The sequence below is a fragment of the Chiloscyllium plagiosum genome, unplaced genomic scaffold, assembly GCF_037043375.1.
Source record: "Chiloscyllium plagiosum isolate Xiang-an unplaced genomic scaffold, Cpla_swu_hap1 HiC_scaffold_3, whole genome shotgun sequence".
Lineage (NCBI taxonomy): Eukaryota > Metazoa > Chordata > Chondrichthyes > Orectolobiformes > Hemiscylliidae > Chiloscyllium > Chiloscyllium plagiosum.
The window spans coordinates 63,525,119-63,547,518 of NW_028270141.1; the positions used below are offsets into that span (position 1 = coordinate 63,525,119).

Here is a 22,400-nt window from a genome sequence, read left to right on the forward strand (position 1 = left end):
TTATTGAGGGGCTGCTTTGTTTCTGATGCAGCCCACATTGGCTCAATGGAAGCATCCCTAATGGATCCAGGCACAGAAGTTGCTGTCACCTGTATCCACCAAACTGAGTGTTCACATAAGTGGATGAGAAAGATGTGTTCAGTAGCCTAGCACCAGCATCAACCTCCAGTGGATGTGGAGAAGCCACTTATTATGGGGTTTCCTGCCGTAGATGCCCCAATCTTAAGGGGAAAACATAGTAAATCCACAGTCATTCTGCTTCTATGGAATGCCATGCTGATAAGGGAGGGACAGTGACAACATAATTTGTTTAGAGGTGGCAGTCAGAACACCATGACATGGTGACCGTTGTATGTACAATTCGCAACCTTCTTCCACTGAAGCCAAAAAGGTCTACAAGATGTTTCCTCAACATCAGGTTATTTTTGAACATTTGTTGGAGTATAGTACAGACAGAGGTCACAGATTAATCCATGGATGTTTTGCTCCAGATAACTGGAGGATGTGCTAAAGCTATGTGATGGATGATAAGTATCCGCAAGAGCAACAAGATTGCACTGAGGAAGACTGTGAGAAGTTTTCCAATGAAACAACTCCTTCATCATCTTAAAGTATATCATCATTGGCCAAAGTAACCCAAGCAGGACTTGTTTGCAAATCTTGTTCAGTGGATCAGAATTGCGTGAAGTCATTGTTCACTGACTATATCTGCAACATCAATACATTTACAGTCATCTTCTGTGAAATCCCAACTGCAAATGAAGCGTATTTATTTTTTTTCTTGCATTTTTCCTGTTGAAGGTTAGAAGTTAAAGTTACAAACTGATGGAAGCCTTCACAACATTTGATGCATCTTCATTTGGTAACGGCAAAACTTCATGCTGGTTTGAATGCTATGGAAAGGGTAGATACTGTTCAAACAGGATTAGAACATTGCATGGCATTAAGGTTGGCTACCATTTTACTCACACAATTGATGAAAAGTGAACATAGATTTAAATGTGACAATGTATTTGCAGTGACGTTTCACCCGTGCCATGAATGTGCCCCCAGGAGATTTTTAGACAGTAGACAATAGGTGCAGGAGTAGGCCATTCAGCCCTTCAAGCCTGCACCGCCATTCAATATGATCATGGCTGATCATTCCTAATCAGTATCCTGTTCCTGCCTTATCTCCATAACCCTTGATTCCACTATCTTTGAGAGCTGTATCCAACTCTTTCTTAAATGAATCCAGAGACTGGGCCTCCACTGCCCTCTGGGGCAGAGCATTCCACACAGCCACCACTCTCTGGGTGAAGAAGTTTCTCCTGAGCTCTGTCCTAAATGGTCTACCCCGTATTTTTAAGCTGTGTCCTCTGGTTCGGCACTCACCCATCAGCGGAAACATGTTTCCTGCTGCCAGAGTGTCCAATCCTTTCATAATCTTATACGTCTTAATCAGATCCCCTCTCAGTCTTCTAAACTCAAGGGTATACAAGCCCAGTCGCTTCAGTCTTTCCGTGTAAGGTAATCCTGCCATTTTGTTTTCCTTAACCTCTCAATACATCCAGATGCAGTTTTGAGATCTACAATTTGGCCTTGGAGTTTTGGACGGGTGAGTCCAGATAGGCTGAATGTATCCTGGTCAGATGCAGGCCACCCTCCTCTAACAAGGTCAGAGATTTCAGGCAGTGTTGAGGTGGAGTGCTCAGTCACCTCTGGCATGTCCTGACAGACATGGTGTCCCACTCCTCTGACTTGAAACCTGTCTCCTTGTGAGGAGGGGGCACTCGAAGTAGGCCACCTGTCACCCTGTCGCTGTAATTGAGCACCAAGGGTTGAAGCAATGGAATACAGATCTGGGGATTCATCGGTCTAATACTGTTTGCTGGACTTGGCTCTCCCTGATAGATATCAACGCGTCCACAGAGGAAGCTAGACACACTCGTACTGGAGGCAAAGTGGTGCCAGTAGCATTGAAGACTCTTCCAACATTTGATCCAGCTTCCTGAGCGCCTCCTGCAAACCTGCCTGATGGTCTTGTGTCTGTTTGTCAATTTGTTTGAAGTTATTAATTTTTGACACCATGGGGTTTGCCCCTGCCTGCAGTTGAGCAGGTGCCTGATTTCTGGCAGTCCTCTGAATGCCAGTGACCAGGATATTTCTTCCTCTGCCAGCTGTGGAGATGGGGCAGTGATGTACTCACCAGCAGGTACTCCCAAACCTCAGCTAGTTAATGTTGAAGGTGCCAAGGTGTAAGCTGATGGAGGGTGACCTGAGAGCTTTGCTGTTGACTCCTCTGAGGGATCTGTAACATTTTCCTCAGTGGTGGAGGAGAAAAAGGATGCATTACAAAACTGTAGTAGAGGTTCAGGATATATTCACAGTAGAGGTAATAGGAGAGTAGGGGATCTCATCATAATGAATTTTACTTGGCATGTTCTTGGTGTCACCACATGACCAGTCACTATCCTCTCCCAATAAGGCAAGAATTGGATCTCTCTGCCCTATTCTATGGTGCATTCTCCTGGAATGGCACATGACCGGGATTGATTGAGAAGCAAGTGACTGGTGCAGCTGTCAGTGTTGTTGTAAGTGAGGAAAAGGTAGAAAGATGTCAGAGTGAATAAGGATGCAGTGCAGAGGCCATTTAAGTTTAGTAGTTAAGTTTAGGTGTGGTTGTGGTGGTGGTGATATGGGATGTTGGAGAGGTGGAAGGAGAGGGGTGAGGGTTGATAGTGATAAATGGTCAGAGCCATTGAGGGGAGATGTTGCGTTCAATAGTGAGAGTGGTAGACAATGAGCCTTTACGAGTGGTGTGTTCTGTTGCAGAGCTGAGTGAATATGAGGTAGCAGAGGAAAGATGCTAACACTTACTCTTGCAGGGCACAGGCGGTCATTCACATTCTTCCAGTACTGATAGGTGTTCCTCCAAACCGTGGACACCACACCGATCCAGCTGGTAACTTTGGATTCAGGCTGGCAGGCTCTACTGCTGTGATGTTCTCCGGCTGGTCTGAAGAAAGGATATACATTCACCCTGTCGACCAGGACCTTGAGGTCCTTGTCAGCAAGTTACCTGCCTCTGACCATTTCTGTGCAAATTTTCCCACGATGAATCTGTGAATGACAGTAACTGACCTAGGGATTAAATATGGGGCTGGTGGTGGGAAATCCAGAAGGCAGTGGTGAGTACATCCATTGCTGGTGAGTAGAAGATCATGTACAAGCAGTGCTGTAATGGAGTGATGCATACTTAATGAGGTGAGCAGCAGAGAATTGTGCAAAAGTCACTGGAGTTCATGATGAGGAACCATCCATGAAACTCTCAGAAATGGACGCTTACCAGAGTTTTTAATATAGTTCAGTCCAGAGTGAGATAAGTAAAACTGGATATCTTTTTATTTAATGCATCGAATATACAGTCTGTGATTTGGAGTCAGTTCCAAGTCAATCTGATGAAAATGTTTCCTTCCTTTTTAGGAGTAAGCTCCTAATTAGGATAGTCTTACGTGCACATTAGAAACTTGGAGTAAATGACAGTCAATTAGTGCACCAAATCCGTTTATAATGGATCCTGCCATGAATTATACTGGAATTTCACTTTCCCTCTATCTCCAATGAATTTTCTTATTCTGCTTAAGTACACCATGAATCCCAAACATAATCAAGTAAAAACATAGAATATCTCTCCCATTCCTTTTCGATGTAGCTCTATTTGGTTCCTCTCCAACAGATAACTCCCCTGAGCCCATGCAGCAAACAGCCATTCTGCTCTGTAGTCTAAATGATGATATTGGTTTCCATCTGTCCCAATTACGACCAAATAGTCATTAAATTATTTTCTTTTCAATTAATTATGTCAGCTGCATTTGCTGGAAGCCTGTTTCACATTTCCAGTACTTTGGGTGAAAGTCCTTTTAAATCAGTAGTCCTGCTAAATATTATTAATTTTGATCCTATTTAATTATATGTTCACAGCCTAAGTTAAGTTATTTACAGCTATATTATCTCACAAATAAATACTTTATGTTTGGAGCTCTTAACACAAGGGTAATTTAGCAAAGCCCAGCTGCCAATGTGTGGCCTGCTGCCCATGACTTTCTGACACACTCAAGTCCAGTCAGTGGTGAAACTTTGCCTCATAATATGTCCTCCTACTTTGTACTGTAAATTCAGATCCAGTTGAGGCACTCAAAACAGACCAACTGATTCCTGGTTAGGAGGTAAGTGGAAGGCTCAAAAAGTATGATAAAGTGTATCACTGCAAATCTGGTTATTAATAGAAACTAATGAGGAATTAAGTAGTGAATTCCCTTTTGTTATTTTATATTCTGTGACATTTCAATACATTTCTTTCTGGGTTGGGTGATTGGAGAAAATTTCTTGACTCTGCGCACCTACCTCAGCAGCAAACATTCTAGTCCGGACAATCCAAATGATTCTCTATAACAACTATTCATAAGCTTCTAGCAATGAAGGAAAATGTCTCTTAAATTTTATTTAATTATCTCTTCCATTCTTTTAAAACCATTTGTTCCAATGAGATGAAAAGTATTATGGTCACAGAATTCATTCTGAATTCATGGTTTAATCTCTTAGCCCTTCCAATCAATCAGGGCAGCTTGTTTGATGACTAAAAGGCTCTTTGGAAATAGAGATAACTGCCTTTGTATATCACTGTGAAGTATTGGAGCTGTCAAGTACCCAAGCACATTGCACTGAGGACCAGAAAATCTGAAGCTGCTCTGGCAACTATCTGCCATAACTCTGAAGCGAGAATATTGGAAGAGCCAAAATTACCTCTAGTCATGAATAAACTGTGCAGCAATTGATTTGTTGAGCATAAAGTATCTGCCATGTCAAATATTAGCCATTGTTGCAGGAAAAGAAAACACAGACTGCCCATCATTGGCAGTCCATTTTACTAAGGAGAAAGTGAGGCTGCAGACGCTGGAGATCAGAGCTGAAAATGTGTTGCTGGAAAAGCGCAGCAGGGCAGGCAGCATCCAGGGAACAGGAGAATCGACGTTTCGGGCATAAGCCCTTCTTCAGGAATGAGGAAAGTGTGTCCAGCAGGCTAAGATAAAAGATAGGGAGGAGGGACTTGGGGGAGGGGCGTCGGAAATGCGATAGGTGGAAAGAGGTCAAGGTGAGGGTGATAGGTCAGACTGGGGTGGGGGCGGAGAGGTCAGGAAGAAGATAAGGAAGGCGGTGCTGAGTTCGATGGATTTGACTGAGACAAGGTGGGGGGAGGGGAAAGGAGGAAACTGGTGAAATCCGAGTTCATCCCTTGTGGTTGGAGGGTTCCTAGGCGGAAGATGAGGCGCTCTTCCTCCAACCGTCGTGTTGTTGTGGTCTGGCGATGGTGGAGTCCAAAGACCTGCATATCCTTGGTGGAGTGGGAGGGGGAGTTGAAGTGTTGAGCCACAGGGTGGCCAATATAGAGGAGGCCACATCGGGTGCAGAGGATGCAATAGATGATGTGTGTGGAGGTGCAGGTGAATCTGTGGCGGATATGGAAGTTTCCTTTGGGGCCTTGGAGGGAGGGGAGGGGGGAGGTGTGGGCACAAGTCTTGCACCTCCTGCGGTTGCAGGGGAAGGTGCCGGGAGTGGAGGTTGGGTTGGTGGGGGGTGTGGATCTGACGAGGGAGTCACGGAGGGAGTGGTCTTTACGGAATGCTGATAGGGGAGGGGAGGGAAATATATCCTTGGTGGTGGGGTCCGTTTGGAGGTGGCGGAAATGACGGTGGATGATGCGCTGTACATGGAGATTTGTGGGGTGGTAGGTAAGGCCAAGTGGGGTTCTGTCCTGGTGGCGGTTGGAGGGGCGGGGCTCAAGGGCGGAGGAGCGGGAAGTGGAAGAGATGCGGTGGAGGGCATCGTCGACCACGTCGGGGGAGAAATTGCAGTCCTTGAAGAAGGAGGACATCTGGGTTGTACGTTTTTGGAACTGGTCCTCCTGGGAACAGATGCGGCGGAGACGAAGGAATTGGGAGAATGGGATGGCGTTTTTACAGGGGGCAGGGTGGGAGGAGGTGTAGTCCAGGTAGCTGTGGGAGTTGGTTGGTTTGTAGTAGATGTCCGTGTTGATTCGGTCGCCTGAGATAGAAACAGAAAGGTCTAGGAAGGGGAGGGAGGAATCTGAGACTGTCCAGGTGAATTTGAGGTCGGGGTGGAAGGTGTTGGTGAAGTAAAGACCACTCCCTCCGTGACTCCCTCGTCAGATCCACACCCCCCACCAACCCAACCTCCACTCCCGGCACTTTCCCTGCAACCGCAGGAGGTGCAAGACTTGCGCCCACACCTCCCCCCTCACCTCCACAAATTCACCTGCACCTCCACACACATCATTTATTGCATCCTCTGCACCCGATGTGGCCTCCTCTATATTGGGGAGACAGGCCGCCTACTTGCGGAACGTTTCAGAGAACACCTCTGGGACACCCGGACCAACCAACCCAACCACCCTGTGGCTCAACACTTCAACTCCCCCTCCCACTCCACCAAGGATATGCAGGTCTTTGGACTCCTCCATCGCCAGACCACAACAACACGACGGTTGGAGGAAGAGCGCCTCACCTTCCGCCTAGGAACCCACCAACCACAAGGGATGAACTCGGATTTCACCAGTTTCCTCCTTTCTCCTCCCCCCACCTTGTCTCAGTCAAATCCATCGAACTCAGCACCGCCTTCCTAACCTGCAATCTTCTTCCTGACCTCTCCGCCCCCACCCCAGTCTGACCTATCACCCTCACCTTGACCTCTTTCCACCTATCGCATTTCCAACGCCCCTCCCCCACGTCCCTCCTCCCTACCTTTTATCTTAGCCTGCTGGACACACTTTCCTCATTCTTGAAGAAGGGCTTATGCCCGAAATGTCGATTCTCCTGTTCCCTGGTTGCTGCCTGACCTGCTGCGCTTTTCCAGCAACACATTTTCAGTCCATTTTACTAAAACCTGCAAGGGCTAATTTCATCACCAAAATCTCCTGGGTCTTTCTGAAAGCAGTTTAATGCTGTAATTAGGGGACTGTAGCTTTATAGATAAGATTGAGTCAAATGTTATCTGTATTTTGTATGATAAGCTTTTTTTTCACAGTCTCCTTGGTAGCTTTAATCTTTAGAATTGAGTGACTCTTTACTTCAACTTCCAACCTAAATCTCCCTTCTCAATTCCCACTCATTTCTACATGTCTTCAATCTCGTCCTCACTTTTCACTTGCTCATGGATGTGCAGAAGTGCAGATGTTGCATAAATTTACAAAAACAGAAATTGCTGGAAAAGCTCAACAGGTCTGGCAGTATCTGTGAAGAGAAATCTAGAGTTAACATTTCCCTATGGCTTACTCCTTAACTCCTCCCCATTTTCTGCATATGAACTGACATTTTCTTAGCTACCATTCAGTTTGGAGGAAGGGTCACCAGACCCGAAACATTAACTCTGATCTCTCTTTATAGATGCTGCCAGACCTGCTCAGCTTTTCCAGCAATTTCTGGTATTGTTTCTGATTTAGGGTATTCATAGTACTTCTTGTATTTATTGTGCCTAACTTTACCCTTACCCCTTTTACAAGTGCTGAACTAGTAGAAGCTATGCAGACAGACAGTTGAAGTTGCCTATGGCAGTCCATGTGCTGAAAATGTGTTGCTGAAAAAGCGCAGTAGGTCAGGCAGCATCCAAGGAACAGGAGAATCGACGTTTCGGGCATAAGCCCTTCTTCAGTGCATAACAATACTCACAGCAGTTCTGCGGGATACAGTCATCTGAACAGGCAAAACAGACATCTGCACACTGGCCATTTGGAAGTGGAATCAGGAAGGTTGTCTTTTTCACACAAGAATTTTGAAAATCTGGAACCCCGCATTCCCAAACAAATGCTCCCACCCTTCTCACACTCTGCAAAATGCAGTAGATTCCACATTAATTCAGATTTTCAACACTAACATGATTAGACGTTAGTTCCATTAGGGCCAAGACATAGAACAAAGGCAAGTAAATGGAATAAAGGAAAGAAAACAGAACATAGGTGGGTTGAGTCCCCAAATCAGTTCAGTGACTGAATAAGAATCTCCTGATCCTATTTTCCTATTAGTTTTTAAACCATTATCATAGAATTCCTATAATTGCGCTAGCATGCCCATAAAGTCTATCAAGACCATCGCAACAGATGCAACCCGATACTCTTTCCCTATAACTCTGCATTTCCCATGGCTAATCGACCTAGCCTGCACATCACTGGACACTATGGGCATTTTAACATGGCCAATGCACCTAATCGGCACCTAATCTTTGGTCTGTGGGAAGAAATGGGATCACCTGAAGGAAACCCCATTCAGGCACAGGGAGAATGTGCAAACTCCGCATAGACGTTCATTGAAGGTTAGAATTGAACCCGGCTTCCTGGTGATGTGAAGCAGCAGTGCTAACCACTGAACCAATATGATATAGTAATAATTTAAACAAGCTCGATTAAACCAGAAGAAAGTGATGACTGCAGATGCTGGAGATTAGAGTTGAGAGTGAGGTGCTGGAAATGCACAGCAGGTCAGGTAGCATCCGAGGAGCAGAAGAATCGATGTTTCGGGCATAAGTCCTGATGGAGGGCTTATATCCAAAACATCCATTCTCCTGCTCCTCGGATGCTGCCTGACCTGCTGTGCTTTTCCAGCACCACACTCTAGACTCTAATCTCCAGCATCTGTAGTCTTCACTTTAAGACCATAAGACCATAAGACATAGGAACGGAAGTAAGGCCATTCGGCCCATCGAGTCCACTCCGCCATTCATCATGGCTGATGGGCATTTCAACTCCACTTACCCGCATTCTCCCCCTAGCCCTTAATTCCTTGTGACATCAAGAATTTATCAATTTCTGCCTTGAAGACATTTAGCGTCCCAGCCTCCACTGCACTCTGTGGCAATGAATTCCACAGGCCCACCACTCTCTGGCTGAAGAAATGTCTCTGCATTTCTGTTCTGAATTTACCCCCTCTAATCCTAAGGCTGTGTCCACGGGTCCTAGTCTCCTCGCCTAACGGAAACAATTTCCTAGCATTCACCCTCTCCAAGCCATGTATTATCTTGTAAGTTTCTATTAGATCTCCCCTTAATCTTCTAAACTCCAATGAATACAATCCCAGGATCCTCAGCCGTTCCTCATATGTTAGACCTACCATTCCAGGGATCATCCGTGTGAATCTCTGCTGGACACGCTCCAGTGCCAGTATGTCCTTCCTGAAGTGTGGGGACCAAAACTGGACACAGTACTCCAAATGGAGCCTAACCAGAGCTTTATAAAGTCTCAGTAGCACAACAGTGCTTTTATATTCCAACCCTCTTGAGATAATTGACAACATTGCATTCGCTTTCTTAATCACAGATTCAACCTGCATGTTTACCTTTAGAGAATCCTCAACTAGCACTCTCAGATCCCTCTGTACTTTGGCATTATGAATTTTCTCACTGTTTAGAAAGTAGTCCATGCTTCTATTCTTTTTTCAAAGTGCAAGACCTCGCATTTGCTCACATTGAATTTCATCAGCCATTTCCTGGACCACTCCTCCAAACTGTCTAGACCCTTCTGCAGCCTCCCCACTTCCTCAGTACTACCTGCCTGTCCACCTAACTTTGTATCATCAGCAAACTTCGCTAGAATGCCCCCAGTCCCTTCATCCAGATCATTAATATATAATGTGAACAGTTGCGGCCCCAACACTGAACTCTGCGGGACACCGCTTGTCACCGGCTGCCATTCCGAAAAAGAATCTTTTATCCCAACTCTCTGCCTTCTGTCAGACAGCCAATCCTCAATCCATACCAGTAGCTCACCTCGAACACCATGGGCCCTCACCTGGCTCAGCAGCCTCCCGTGTGGCACCTTATCAAAGGCCTTTTGGAAGTCTAGGTAGACCACATCCACTGGGTTTCCCCGGTCTAACCTACTTGTCACCTCTTCAAAGAACTCCAACAGGTTTGTCAGGCACGACCTCCCCCTACTAAATCCATGTTGACTTGTTCTAATCCGACCCTGCTCTTCGAAGAATTTAGAAACCTCATCCTTAATGATGGATTCCAGAATTTTACCAACAACCGAGGTTAGGCTAATTGGCCTATAATTTTCCATCTTTTGCCTTGATCCTTTCTTGAAAAGGGGGTTACAACAGCAATCTTCCAATCATCCAGGACTTTCCCTGACTCCAGTGACTTTTGAAAGATCTCAACCAATGCCTCCGCTATTTCCTCAGCCACCTCCCTCAGAACTCTAGGATGTAACCCATCAGGGCCAGGAGATTTATCAATTTTAAGACCTTTTAGCTTTTCTAGCACTTTCTCTTTTGTAATGGCAACCATACTCAACTCAGCCCCCTGACTCCCTTTAATTGGTTGATTTTAACCTTACTGCAAAGCATCTTCCAAGAAGTTCTCCTCCTCTCTCTACAAGGATGTCAATGAGTCTCTCTCTCATTGCAGCCCCCCAGGCCATCTCCTCTGCCCTGGAGGTCTAGCTGATGAAGGATTTATGCATGAAACGTTGATTATCCTGCTCCTTGGATGCTGCCTGACCTGCTAGATTAAACCAGGCCAGTTATAAGGATTAGATTCACCCACTTCTCTCCTGCTTGTATAAGACACAACAACAGAAATAATTTAAGTTCTAATTAAGTCAACTGAATGAGTTAGATTGATGATATTATCCAGCTCAGCTCAGCTCCCCAATTTACCAGTGCAGAAGCCAATCTGTCTGAATTATGATGCATTTTAGTTGGATCATAACATCATCTCTCTTATTCTGTTTAGACGTAAGTGTTGATAGATATCTGAATGAATGATGACAGGCATATAGTCATTTGTGCTCTTTATGATTTTGGCAGATTGCTAACCTTCCCCAAAATATCAAGGGATTGGCTGCTGTTGAAATGTATATAGATGAATGCAGTACACTACCGAGTGTTATATTAATCGATTCTTCCCTACGGAAGCCTAAAAGGACCATGTAGTTATTAAGGTCAGCACTTGGGGTACAACCTAGGTGACTGAGTGTTTTTGCAGGTCTTTGTAAATGATGGAGTTCACTTCTACCAATCATGTGGATTTCTTAATTTGCTTTTTACAAAGTTTCTGTCTTTATTTTCTCTTCAGCATTTTAAAATTGAGTTGAGTACTATAAAAATGCAGTTCATTTCCTGACCTAGTTCTTATGACTTTGTCAAAAAATTTAGATGCATTGATAATGGTTAGAAAACTATGAACAACATGGGCCTGAGCTATTGGAGTGCCCTATATTTAATGAATTTTCTGGCTGTGTTTGCAAAGGTAGAGTTTTTGATATATAGTTGTTCTTGACTCTCTTTGCATAACAATTTACAAATGCTTATTTCCCCATTTAGCTCAACACCCAGAGAATGATATAGACCTGATATTTTACACAGACCATGGGAATGAAGTTATATTATCAATTCCTCATCATAATTCAGAGCATAGCAGAATTAATGCACAGTGGGAAATGTAGCATCCAAAAGAACCATGTGTGCAGAATATTACTGCAATTTCCAAACATCAAAAGGGAGCAAGTTGCTACTAACAATGTTTTTATATGAACACATAACACATCTGTACTTATTTTCACCCTTTGCTTTATCAGAAGTATGAATTCTTTTGTTTTAAACAGGACTCATGGTGGTGGCGGGTAAGCCCAGACCAGAGTGAGCCCTTACTTAATTTTCTGAGGCAAGTACAGGACATAGCTTTGGATTCGGCGGCTGCTACATTGACGGAGGCGACGTTGGCAAGATAGGCCCAGTGGTGAAAGATGGCACCTGAGGATCGGCTACTGGGTTGGGTCCGATGCTGGAGATGGTGAAGTGATGGCAGAAGGGCATCCTGGCAAGATCAAAGTGGACACAACAGTGAAAGATGCGACTGTGGTGTTGGTGGGTACAGCTATACGGCGTTGGTGGAGGAGAACCGGCCCCGTGGCGAAAGATATTGCCTGAAGAGTGACTTCAACGTTGGTTTGGTCCAGTGTAGACAGCAGCGAGGTGGTGGAAGAGGGGTGGCAGTACAGGCATTGTTGATGCTGAGCTGGCTGAGGACTGATGGACACTCTTTAAGCTATATTTTTCTATTTTTTTCTCTTATTCTTAATCTATTCAAAATAGCGATCCATCAGGATCATGGCGACAGTAGAAAAGCTTTACACTGCATTGTACTGTTTTTCTCACGGTAAAATACACATGACAATAAAATCATTCAAGAATCACTCAGTAACTTGTGACTATACCTTAGTCTACAGGCCATGCAAGTATGACATAAATTAAACATTTGCAAGGTAACATATCCTTTACAACATGCAAGTAAACACACGGAATCACTGTGAAATAAAGCAAAGCGAGAGATCTTTGTCCTGCTCATACTGCACAACAGTGTTCTTTCATTCTCAAGTTCAGGTTCCAAAGAAGAGTCATATTGGCCTCAAGATATTAACACTGTTTCTTGCTCCACAGATGTTTTGCCAGCATTTTATTTTTTATATTAATGTTCCTTCATTACTGTATTGAATGGAGTCAGTCACGTTCCGTGTAGGTCTGAGTATTCATAGACTGTCAGAAATAGAGAATTTCAATTTAACAGTCAAGTCACAAGAAAATTGGCACTTCAAGACCATGAACTTCAATGAACTCTTCTGTGGTTAATATTATGTCTGTGCATTTAACAATGTACTAATTTACATGAAATTTGCAAGTTTTTAAACATAGCTGAACATATTTTCAAAGAAGATGAGTTGCAGACTAGAAAGGATTGGATGAAAGTCAAAGCCCTTTGTCAGTTAGTAGCCCAGTGTGCTTGGAATAGTTATGAAAGTAGTGCAGATAAAGTGCTGAATTTGGAAAGCTGCCTATGGCTGAGTTCTTTCTAGATGACAATTTGGTGCTTTTGAATTTTTATGAGGTGAACTACATATACGTAGCGCATGAGTCTCATTAAGAGCTGAGATTTGATGTAGTGAATGGCATTTGTGGAGGTTTTGCTCTTTTCTACTTGTGCTAATTTGGAATGAGAAAGAAATCTCTTCTGAAATTGGATCTTGACTATTCCTTCTGTGTTTTCTGCATTTTTAACTAGACATTATTTTCCATACTTTTAAAATATTTATTACAATTTCTCTCAAGAATCAAAATTTGTGTTTAAAGTGTTTCATCTACAGATAGAGGTAAAAGCAATCTATGTTGTATATGTATAATACAAGCTTATAATTAATAATTTCCCACAAAAGTAAACTGATGATCAATCATGTTAATTTCAGCACTATTGCCATTAGGTAGTTAGGAACTGGAGAGGGGGACATTGTTGAGCAGAAATGTTCTTTCTTAAGGTGTATTTATTCATTTGGCAAAATAGGACCTTTTGCTAGAACAGTAAAATGTGGGTTTCAGTGATCTGGCTGAATAGTAACTACCCCACTGGTACATTGTGAGGTATCAAACAACTAAATTCAAACCCAAACTAACTGTTGCATCACTTTTCTTAATACGGGTGAGAAATTGAGGTTATGTTGGCATAGTCTCATAGAAAGGAATTAGAAACATGACATTAGTGATGTGACAAGTACAAACGTGATCAATAGACAATTAAATTCAGGTCTTCTGCTTCCCAAGCAACCAGAGACTGGACCTACAATAAAAGGTGCACGTTGGGAATTCTTGGAAATCCAGACTCACTAACTACACGGCAGTTGGCTATGAAATTGAAACTCAGTGTTTGGAATTACTCTCAAAAAGTATCCAACTCTGAGTTAGAGTCAGAGACTTTGGAGTACTCTGACTGAACTCCTTTAACATAGCCAAAGTAATTCAAGGTATTAACACTACCAAAGTAGCTTTGGCACCTTAAAACTTTTCTTTTTGAAACTGAGGCAATGGCAGCTATTGGGGTGGGGAGGAAGGGGGGGAATGTGGGATGATATCCTGGCCACCAATATGATCGTGCAATGAGTGGACTCCTAGCTGGTTTCTTACAATGGAGGGATCTGTGACAGAAATAGCGCATTTTGTAAGGTAGCTGTCAGTGAGAGCTGTTCTAATGATAATTGAATACAACATCCAAGAATTAGCCTTTGTTGCAATTTATATTTGATTAATTTGTCCTCGCTGAAAAATTGTTTAATGTTTTATACTTGTTGACAAGCAATCTCTCTTACTATTCTAGAATACCTAATCTTTAAACAATACCCTTTGGATTTTGATGTATCCATGACTGAAATTCATTATTTTTTCTTCATTAACTAAATTTTGCCAGTCAAAGAGCTTTTTTCTTAATAAATTGTTGCGCATTCTCAAAACCATTTTTTCCTGTGAATTGTAATGACCAGAATTGCTTGCCAAAGGAATATCATGGAGCCTATGAAGTTTTAAATGTTGTATTCAAAATAAGTGATTGTGTTGCAAGTTCTCATGTAAAGTAATAGATGTTGAATTCAATGCAGCTTGTTTAACCTGGAAAATTTTGAACATATATTGTCTTATCAAATCAATGGCTCTGCTCAAACAGATGGTTGAGAAAGTTCAGTCTTGTCCAAAAGGACAATATCCTATTTAATTTTATATGAATTAAACAAATGGCCTTTGATGTAGTAACATATAGGGCAGAGGAAACATTCCTTTCTAATTCACTTGAAAGTCAGGACAAAGTAATTGGAAATTATTTTTGTTGGTTTTGATTAAGTCAACTTAAAGATGATATAGTAGTGCAGGCACTGCACCAGGTTAATGTGTTAATTAATGGTCCTGAAAACATGCAAAGTTACACCACTGAGTAAAGCAATCTCCAGAGCAGGACTCTTTTTGTCTAAGGTCTCCATCACATTAAAGCTGTCCTGGGACTTCCTGGGAATCTGAATGTAACTTGCACTTGTTCCTGGTGCAATTTGCTGGATGAAATAATTCAGTGTCACAACTTGCCCTCAGTTTATCATGTACCTGCACCAAGTGTATTTTCTATACTTTTTAAAGGCCATTGAATTATTAAAGACTAGTTTTCTTCTAATAGCTAGTTACCAAACAGGAGGAATAGGGCTAATCACTTTTTTGTTACCAGATTTATTGTAAACATTATAGATATTATTATATGTTTTTGCAGCAGGTAGGACTTGAACCTAGTCCTTCTGGCTCAGAGGTAGGGGCACTACAACTGCATGGCATGAGCCCTCCTGCTATAAACCTTCCAGAAGTTTTCTATTCAACCTGTTCAGAAATCCTATACTCCTGTAAACATTCCAACCTGAGATTAACAAGTATTGCTATTTCCACAGTCTCTTACCAAACAATTAAATTCTCATTGATCTTTGACTAAAAAGCTTTTGCCCAAAACAACGATTTTCCTGCTCCTCGGATGCTGCCTGACCTGTTGTGCTTTTCCAGCACCACTCTAATCTAGACTCTAAAGAGACTATCAATCCATTCGTTGGCTCCGAGTGAGAATTCTGTTCCTATCTGGGTTTATCAATGTGAAGGTGAGGAAAACAGGCAGGAAAGGGTTCCACCATGGGAGAGGCAGAATTGAGTGCAGAGTACCAAGCAAGAGGGATACCTGCCAGTGTTAACATGGAACCTTACCATGTATGGTAGTCTTCACTACTGTAAAAATGTTAGCAATATGAAAATACAACAGCAGCTGTAGGCTCATGAAGACAAAGCCAAGTAGGGTTTTCCCTCTTGTTTAAACCTTCATCACCTGCTGCTCATCCAATCTAGCAAATGTATTCATTAGAACTGCACCAACATGGTCAGAGGTGGTGCCACTCTTGATGATGGATGCTGAAGCCTCCCATCCAGAGTACATTCTGTGCCCCTTCTACCCTCCGTACATCTTCCAGCTATTGTTCAGCATTGAATTAAACATTTAATTATCAGTTGGAAGGTGTTTGGGGGGTGTGGGCGGAGGGAGGGCGGCAGTGTGCTGTGATGGTCATGGTCAGCAGGATGCTTCCTCAATTAAATTTGCCCCTGTGCCATGAAACGTCATGGGTCTGGAGTCAATTAGTCCACAGTTTGAGGGGTGACGTTATAGAGGTTTATAAATTCATGACGGGCATAGATAATTTGAATGTCAAAGGTCTTTCCTCAGAGTAGGGGAGTAGAGGGCATATTTTTAAGGTGAGAGGAGATTAAAAGGGACCTGAGGGGTGACTTTTTCCACAGATTGAGTTTCAAATTTGGATAGAACTGCCAGAGGAAGTGATAGATGCAGGTACAGTTACAACATTTAAAAGACATTTGGATAGCTACATGAGTAAGAAAGATTTTAGAGGAATATGGGCCAAACAAAAGCAAATGGGACTCATTTGGTTTGGGAAACTTGGAGGGCATAGATGAGTTGGACGGAAAGGTCTGTTTCCATGCTGTATGACTCTATGACTCAATGTTAAGGAATCTCAGGGCAAGTCCCTTTGACTGTATACCACTGTTCGGCGACTCAGCTGGGTCTGTCAAATGGGGCAGGACATAGCCAGCAATAGTGACAGTGGTGTCCGCGACATACATTCACAAAATCATAACTTACAGACAATGTCACACTGGTGCTTAACAGGTCTGTAGAAAATCTCCTTACTTCTAGCACAGGCCCCCAGATGTTACAAAAGAGGATGTTGCAAATTGAACAGGACTAGGTTTCTCATTGTCATTTCCAATGACTGAGTCAATTCCATGTGGCCTGTCTGTTTTAATTCCTTTCATTAGTGTTCATAGTGAGTAGAAGAAAGTGAGGACTGTAGATGCTGGAGATCAGAGTCAAAAGGTGTGGCACTGGAAAAGTACAGCAGGTCAAGCAGCATCCGAGGAGCAGGAGAGTCAACGTTTGGGCACAAGTCCTTCATCAGGAATGTGTTCCTGCTCATTGGATGCTGCCTAACCTGCTCATTGGATGCTTCCAGCACCACACTTTTCAATTCATAGTGAGTAGACACAATTGAATAGTTTTCTAGGCTATTTGAGAGGGCAGTTACAATTCGTGAGAGTTTGGATTCACATGAAGGCCAGATCAAGTAAGGACAAAAGATTTTTTCCTGTAATTTATTTCTCTTAGTCAAACAAATGGGTTTTTACAATTAGCAAAGCAAATAGTATGTTAGCCCTTCTAAAGGCAGGATGGCGTATGAGAGTAGGAAATCTTGTTCTGGATTAGTGGTGCTGGAAGAGCACAGCAGTTCAGGCAGCATCCAAGAAGCTTTGAAATTGACGTTTCGGGCAAAAGCCCTTCATCAGGAATAAAGGCAGTGAGCCTGAAGCGTGAAGAGATAAGCTAGGGGAGGGTGGGGGTGGGGAGAAAGTAGCATAGAGTACAATGGGTGAGTGAGGGAGGAGATGAAGGTGATAGGTCAGGAAGGAGAGGGTGGAGTGGATAGGTGGAAAAGGAGCTAGGCAGGTCGGACAAGTCCGGACAAGTCATGGGGACAGTGCTGAGCTGGAAGTTTGAAACTAGGATGAGGTGGGGGAAGGGGAAATGAGGAAGCTGTTGAAGTCCACATTGATGCCCTGGGGTTGAAGTGTTCCGAGGCGGAAGATGAGGCGTTCTTCCTCCAGGCGTCTGGTGGTGAGGGAGCGGCGGTGAAGGAGGCCCAGGACCTCCATGTCCTCGGCAGAGTGGGAGGGGGAGTTGAAATGTTGGGCCACGGGGCGGTGTGGTTGATTGGTGCGGGTGTCCCAGAGATGTTCCCTCAAGCGCTCTGCTAGGAGGCGCCCAGTCTCCCCAATGTAGAGGAGACCGCATCGGGAGCAACGTATACAATAAATGATATTAGTGGATGCGCAAGTAAAACTTTGATGGATGTGGAAGGCTCCTTTAGGGCCTTGGATAGAGGTGAGGAAAGAGGTTTTACAGTGGCAGGGGAAAGTGCTAGGATGGGAGGGTGAGTTGTAGGGGGGCGTGGACCTGACCAGGTAGTCACGGAGGGAACGGTCTTTGTGGAAGGCGGAAAGGGGTGGGGAGGGAAATATATCCCTGGTGGTGGGTTCTGTTTGGAGGTGGCGGAAATGTCGGTGGATGATTTGGTTTATGCGAAGATTGGTAGGGTGGAAGGTGAGCACCAGGGGCATTCTGTCCTTGTTATGGTTGGAGGGGTAGGGTCTGAGGGCGGAGGTGCGGGATATAGACGAGATGCATTGGAGGGTATCTTTAACCACGTGGGAAGGGAAATTATGGTCTCTAAAGAAGGAGGCCATCTGGTGTGTTCTGTGGTGGAACTGGTCCTCCTGGGAGCAGATCCGGCGGAGGCGGAGGAATTGGGAATACGGGATGGCATTTTTGCAAGAGGTAGGGTGGGAAGAGGTGTAATCCAGGTAGCTGTGGGAGTCGGTGGGTTTGTAAAAAATGTCAGTGTCAAGTCGGTCGTCATTAATGGAGATGGAGAGGTCCAGGAAGGGGAGTGAGGTGTCAGAGATGGTCCAGGTAAATTTAAGGTCAGGGTGGAATGTGTTGGTGAAGTTGATGAATTGCTCAACCTCCTCGCGGGAGCACGAGGTGGCGCCAATGCAGTCATCAATGTAGCGGAGGAAGAGGTGGGGAGTGGTGCCGGTGTAATTATGGAAGATCAACTGCTCTACGTAGCCAACAAAGAGACAGGCATAGCTGGGGCCCATACGTGTGCCCATGGCTACCCCTTTGGTCTGGAGGAAGTGGGAGGATTCAAAGGAGAAATTGTTAAAGGTGAGGACCCAGTTCGGCCAAACGACTGAGAGTGTCGGTAGAAGGGTACTGTTGGGGACGTCTGGAGAGGAAAAAACGGAGGGCTTGGAGGCCCTGGTCATGGCGGATGGAGGTGTAGAGGGATTGGATATCCATGGTGAAGATGAGGCATTGGGGGCTGGGGAAACGGAAGTCTTGGAGGAGGTGGAGGGCGTGGGTGCTGTCACGAACGTATGTGGGGAGTTGCTGGACTAGGGGGGATAAGACAGTGTCGAGGTAGGTAGAGATGAGTTCAGTGGGGCAGGAGCATGCTGAGACAATGGGTCAGCCAGGGTGGTCAGGCTTGTGGATCTTGGGAAGGAGGTAGAACCGGGCAGTGCGGGGTTCCTGGACTATGAGGTTGGAAGCTGTGGGTGGGAGGTCTCCTGAGGTGATGAGGTTCTGTATGGTCTGGGAGATGATGGTTTGGTGATGGGGGGTGGGGTCATGGTCGAGGGGGCAGTAGGAAGAGGTGTCCTCGAGTTGACATTTGGCTTCAGCGGTGTAGAGGTCAGTGCGCCAGACTGCCACTGTGCCCCCTTTATCTGCTGGCTTGATGGTGAGGTTGGGATTGGAGCAGAGGGATTGGAGGGCTGCACGTTGTGAGGGTGAGAGGTTGGAGTGGGGGAGGGAGGCAGACAGGTTGAGGCGGTTAATGTCCCGGCGGCAGTTGGAAATGAAGAGGTCGAGGGCAGGTAATAGGCCAGCGCGGGGTGTCCAGGTGGATGCAGTGTGTTGGAGGTGGGTGAAGGGGTCCTCGGAAGGTGGGCGGGAGTCCTGATTGTGAAAGTAAGCTCGGAGGCGGAGGCGACGGAAGAATTGTCTATTAAATTCATTGATGCGTGGACGGAGGGGGATGAAGGTGAGTCCTTTGCTGAGGACTGATCATTTGTCCTCAGTGAGGGGGAGGTCTGGGGGGATGGTGAAAACTCGGCAGGGCTGGGAGCTGGGATCTGGTGTGGGTGTAGAGCTGGGAGTGGGGGCGGAACCTGTAACTGGAGTGGGTGTGATGGTGGGGGGAATGGGGGTGGAGTCATGAACATGGGTAGTGTTCCCCTCAGGGTTCTGGGGGGTGGGGATAGTGACAGTGGGATCTGTGGGGGGCGTGTCAGCAGAATGCAGGTGAGTGGCGCTGGTGGGGGCGGAAGTGGTGGTGACCATGGCAGTAGGGGTGGCGGAAGTCACTGAGCATGTGGCATCAGCGATGATGTGAAGGGTGGAAGTGATGTCACGTGTGATGCATGAGGAATTGTGAGGGGTGGAAGTGGTTGTGGGAGTGGCCATGATGGGGGCGGAAGTGACATCATCAATCAGCGTGGGGGTGGTAGCTGCATCAGCCGCATGGCCAATGGCGTCTGAGAACATTCCGAGGCCAGGGGAATCTTCTGGAATGTTTGAGGAGCGCTGGTTGTGGAGGTGGGTAGATAAAAGTTTGTTGTACTTACAGTTTTTGATGTTTGAGATGGAATTGAAATAGTGTTTGTTGAGAGTAATCTTGTTGTAATTCTTTAAGGCCTTGTTGAGCCAAGCACAGCTTATCAAAGTAGATTGTTGTCCTCGATGGAGTCCTAAAACGTATTGATATTCCTTTCTGATCAACAAAGTGGCCAGCCTTCATTTTGTTCCTGCCCAGAACAACATGATTAATGTCAAGACGGAAAATGGGGGATTGAATTTAACTCAGGACAATTTAGTGGCATTATATTTCTCTCATTCTTTAATAAACTCCTTGCAAAGAATGGCTTTGTGCTAAACAATCAGATGTAACATCACAATCACATGGCAGTGGACAATAATGAAACAATAGGATCTAACCTGATTTATCAGGAATTTACAAGAGTTCAGGAGCTCTGAAGTCCATTTTTAATATCTCTTTCACTATTATATGTGTACCATGCTTTTAAGAGAGTCCACTGTTAAGGACTCTAAATGTTGCTCAATGGTGTGACTCTGCCTGGTTGTTTGCCTGCTTTGTGTTTGCAAGCTGCACACTCTCAAATCAATTGTTCTGCTGTAATGTCCATTTCACAACTTGCATTTTACTGTCTCAAATAAACCAACCCACAGAGATAATCAATACCTGATGAGTGATTGATTGTTCAACCATTATCATTAATGTGACATTGTGAACCATAGTAAAAACATCATGAGGCTGTCACTCCTAAACAATCTCCAAGCAAGTTAATCTGCAAGTGAAATATATGATTGAATGCACTAAATCGTGGTATAATATAGCATGATAACCCTCCATATCTTTCATACAGGTAAGCAGACAAATTTCAGTTAAGAGGCCAACTTTAGTCACGTGAGAAAGGAAAGTGATTAGATTTTTTCAGGATCAATAGCAAACATAGGATGGTCAAAGGCATATTGTCAAGATGTCCACAAAATTCTGTAGTTTATATTGGGACACAATGGATCTTCCAGCAGAACTTATAATGTTTAATGTGTTAATTTTGTGTTTAGGGCTATGGTTTGTAGATTTAGGTGTGCTATTTTGATAGAGTGAGAACAATCCAGGCTGTAGAATCAAAAGTTTCAAAATGAGCTGGAAATTCTGATGGAACAAAACAGTAAATGCCAAGAAGACTTGAACCATTCAACAATTTGAAGAATTTGCCCTGTGAATTATTATTATGAATATCACCCATCATAAATCTATAAGGTTTAGAAGTTGAAAACACAGACACCACATTCTTTCTGCCTGAAAGAGAATAGAGTGGTAACAATAGTGACACAGACTTAATGGAGGAAACATTTTGCAAATGACATCATTTCACAGTGGTATAAAATGGTTCTCAGAGAACTAATAAAATGAATCAAAGTTTTTATCAGTAAAACATCATCTTTAGGATCACAAAATTAGCAGCACATGTTTTACATTTGCTACTGGATGAACATGTCAATGTACCATTAATCAGTAAGATAAATATTTATCAGGAGTGTTGGTAGTTGCAAGGAACAATGACTCTAATGTCAACCATTGATTTGTGTTTTTCAGCTGATAGACCACCTGCTCCTGTCAATGTCACTGTCAGTCACCTGAAGGCCAACTCTGCCACTGTGTCCTGGGATGTACCTGAAGGAGATATTATCATTGGTTATGCCATTTCACAATTGGTAATGCTTCACAAAATCATTTCAATTCTTAGCTGCGGTTTATGAAATCTCAGCAGACTGCTGTTCGATGCAGTTTTGTTCAGCAACTGCCAGTTTTCATTGTAATCAATATCAGAATAAATGAATTCACTCCCAGAAGTTAATAAATGTCTTGTTCCAGAAGTTGAGTAGACTTCTAGTTGGGGAATTTTTGCAGCTAAATGCCCAAGGTTTTGGAATGGTTAATGGACAAGAACAATGTTCTATCTCCCATATTAGGTAATATTACAACAATTTTTATTTTAGACCACCGATACTGATATAAAAATTCTATCTTCTTCTCCTAACACTGAAAGCTGTTCAAAACACAAGAGCTTTTGGTACACTGTAATTTTTTGAGATCATTTCACCATTTCTCTAAAAAGGAAAGGATTCAGAAGATCAGTTATGTTGTCTTCATCTACCCCTATTATGGTCTCTTCTTCCAGCCCCTCTCCCCTTACCTGTGCCCTGTCTTCTCCCCTGGGATGCCTCCTCCCTTAGGATTCCTACCACCACCACCCTCCAAGTTCCTCCTCCCCTTCTCTTGGCCTTGTTCC

At 44.1% G+C, this 22,400-nt stretch overlaps 1 protein-coding gene across 3 annotated transcripts in view; it reads left to right on the forward strand.

Moving 5' to 3' along the window:
* Positions 1 to 22,400, forward strand: part of LOC122543748 (fibronectin type III domain-containing protein 4) — a 210,159-nt gene that overhangs the window by 67,054 nt on the left and 120,705 nt on the right. For all 3 annotated transcript variants that reach the window (XM_043682510.2, XM_043682517.2, XM_087979809.1), the window contains one exon: positions 21,704 to 21,822. In XM_043682510.2, coding sequence (XP_043538445.1) covers positions 21,704 to 21,822 — 119 coding nt within the window. The remainder of the gene's footprint in view (positions 1 to 21,703; positions 21,823 to 22,400) is intronic.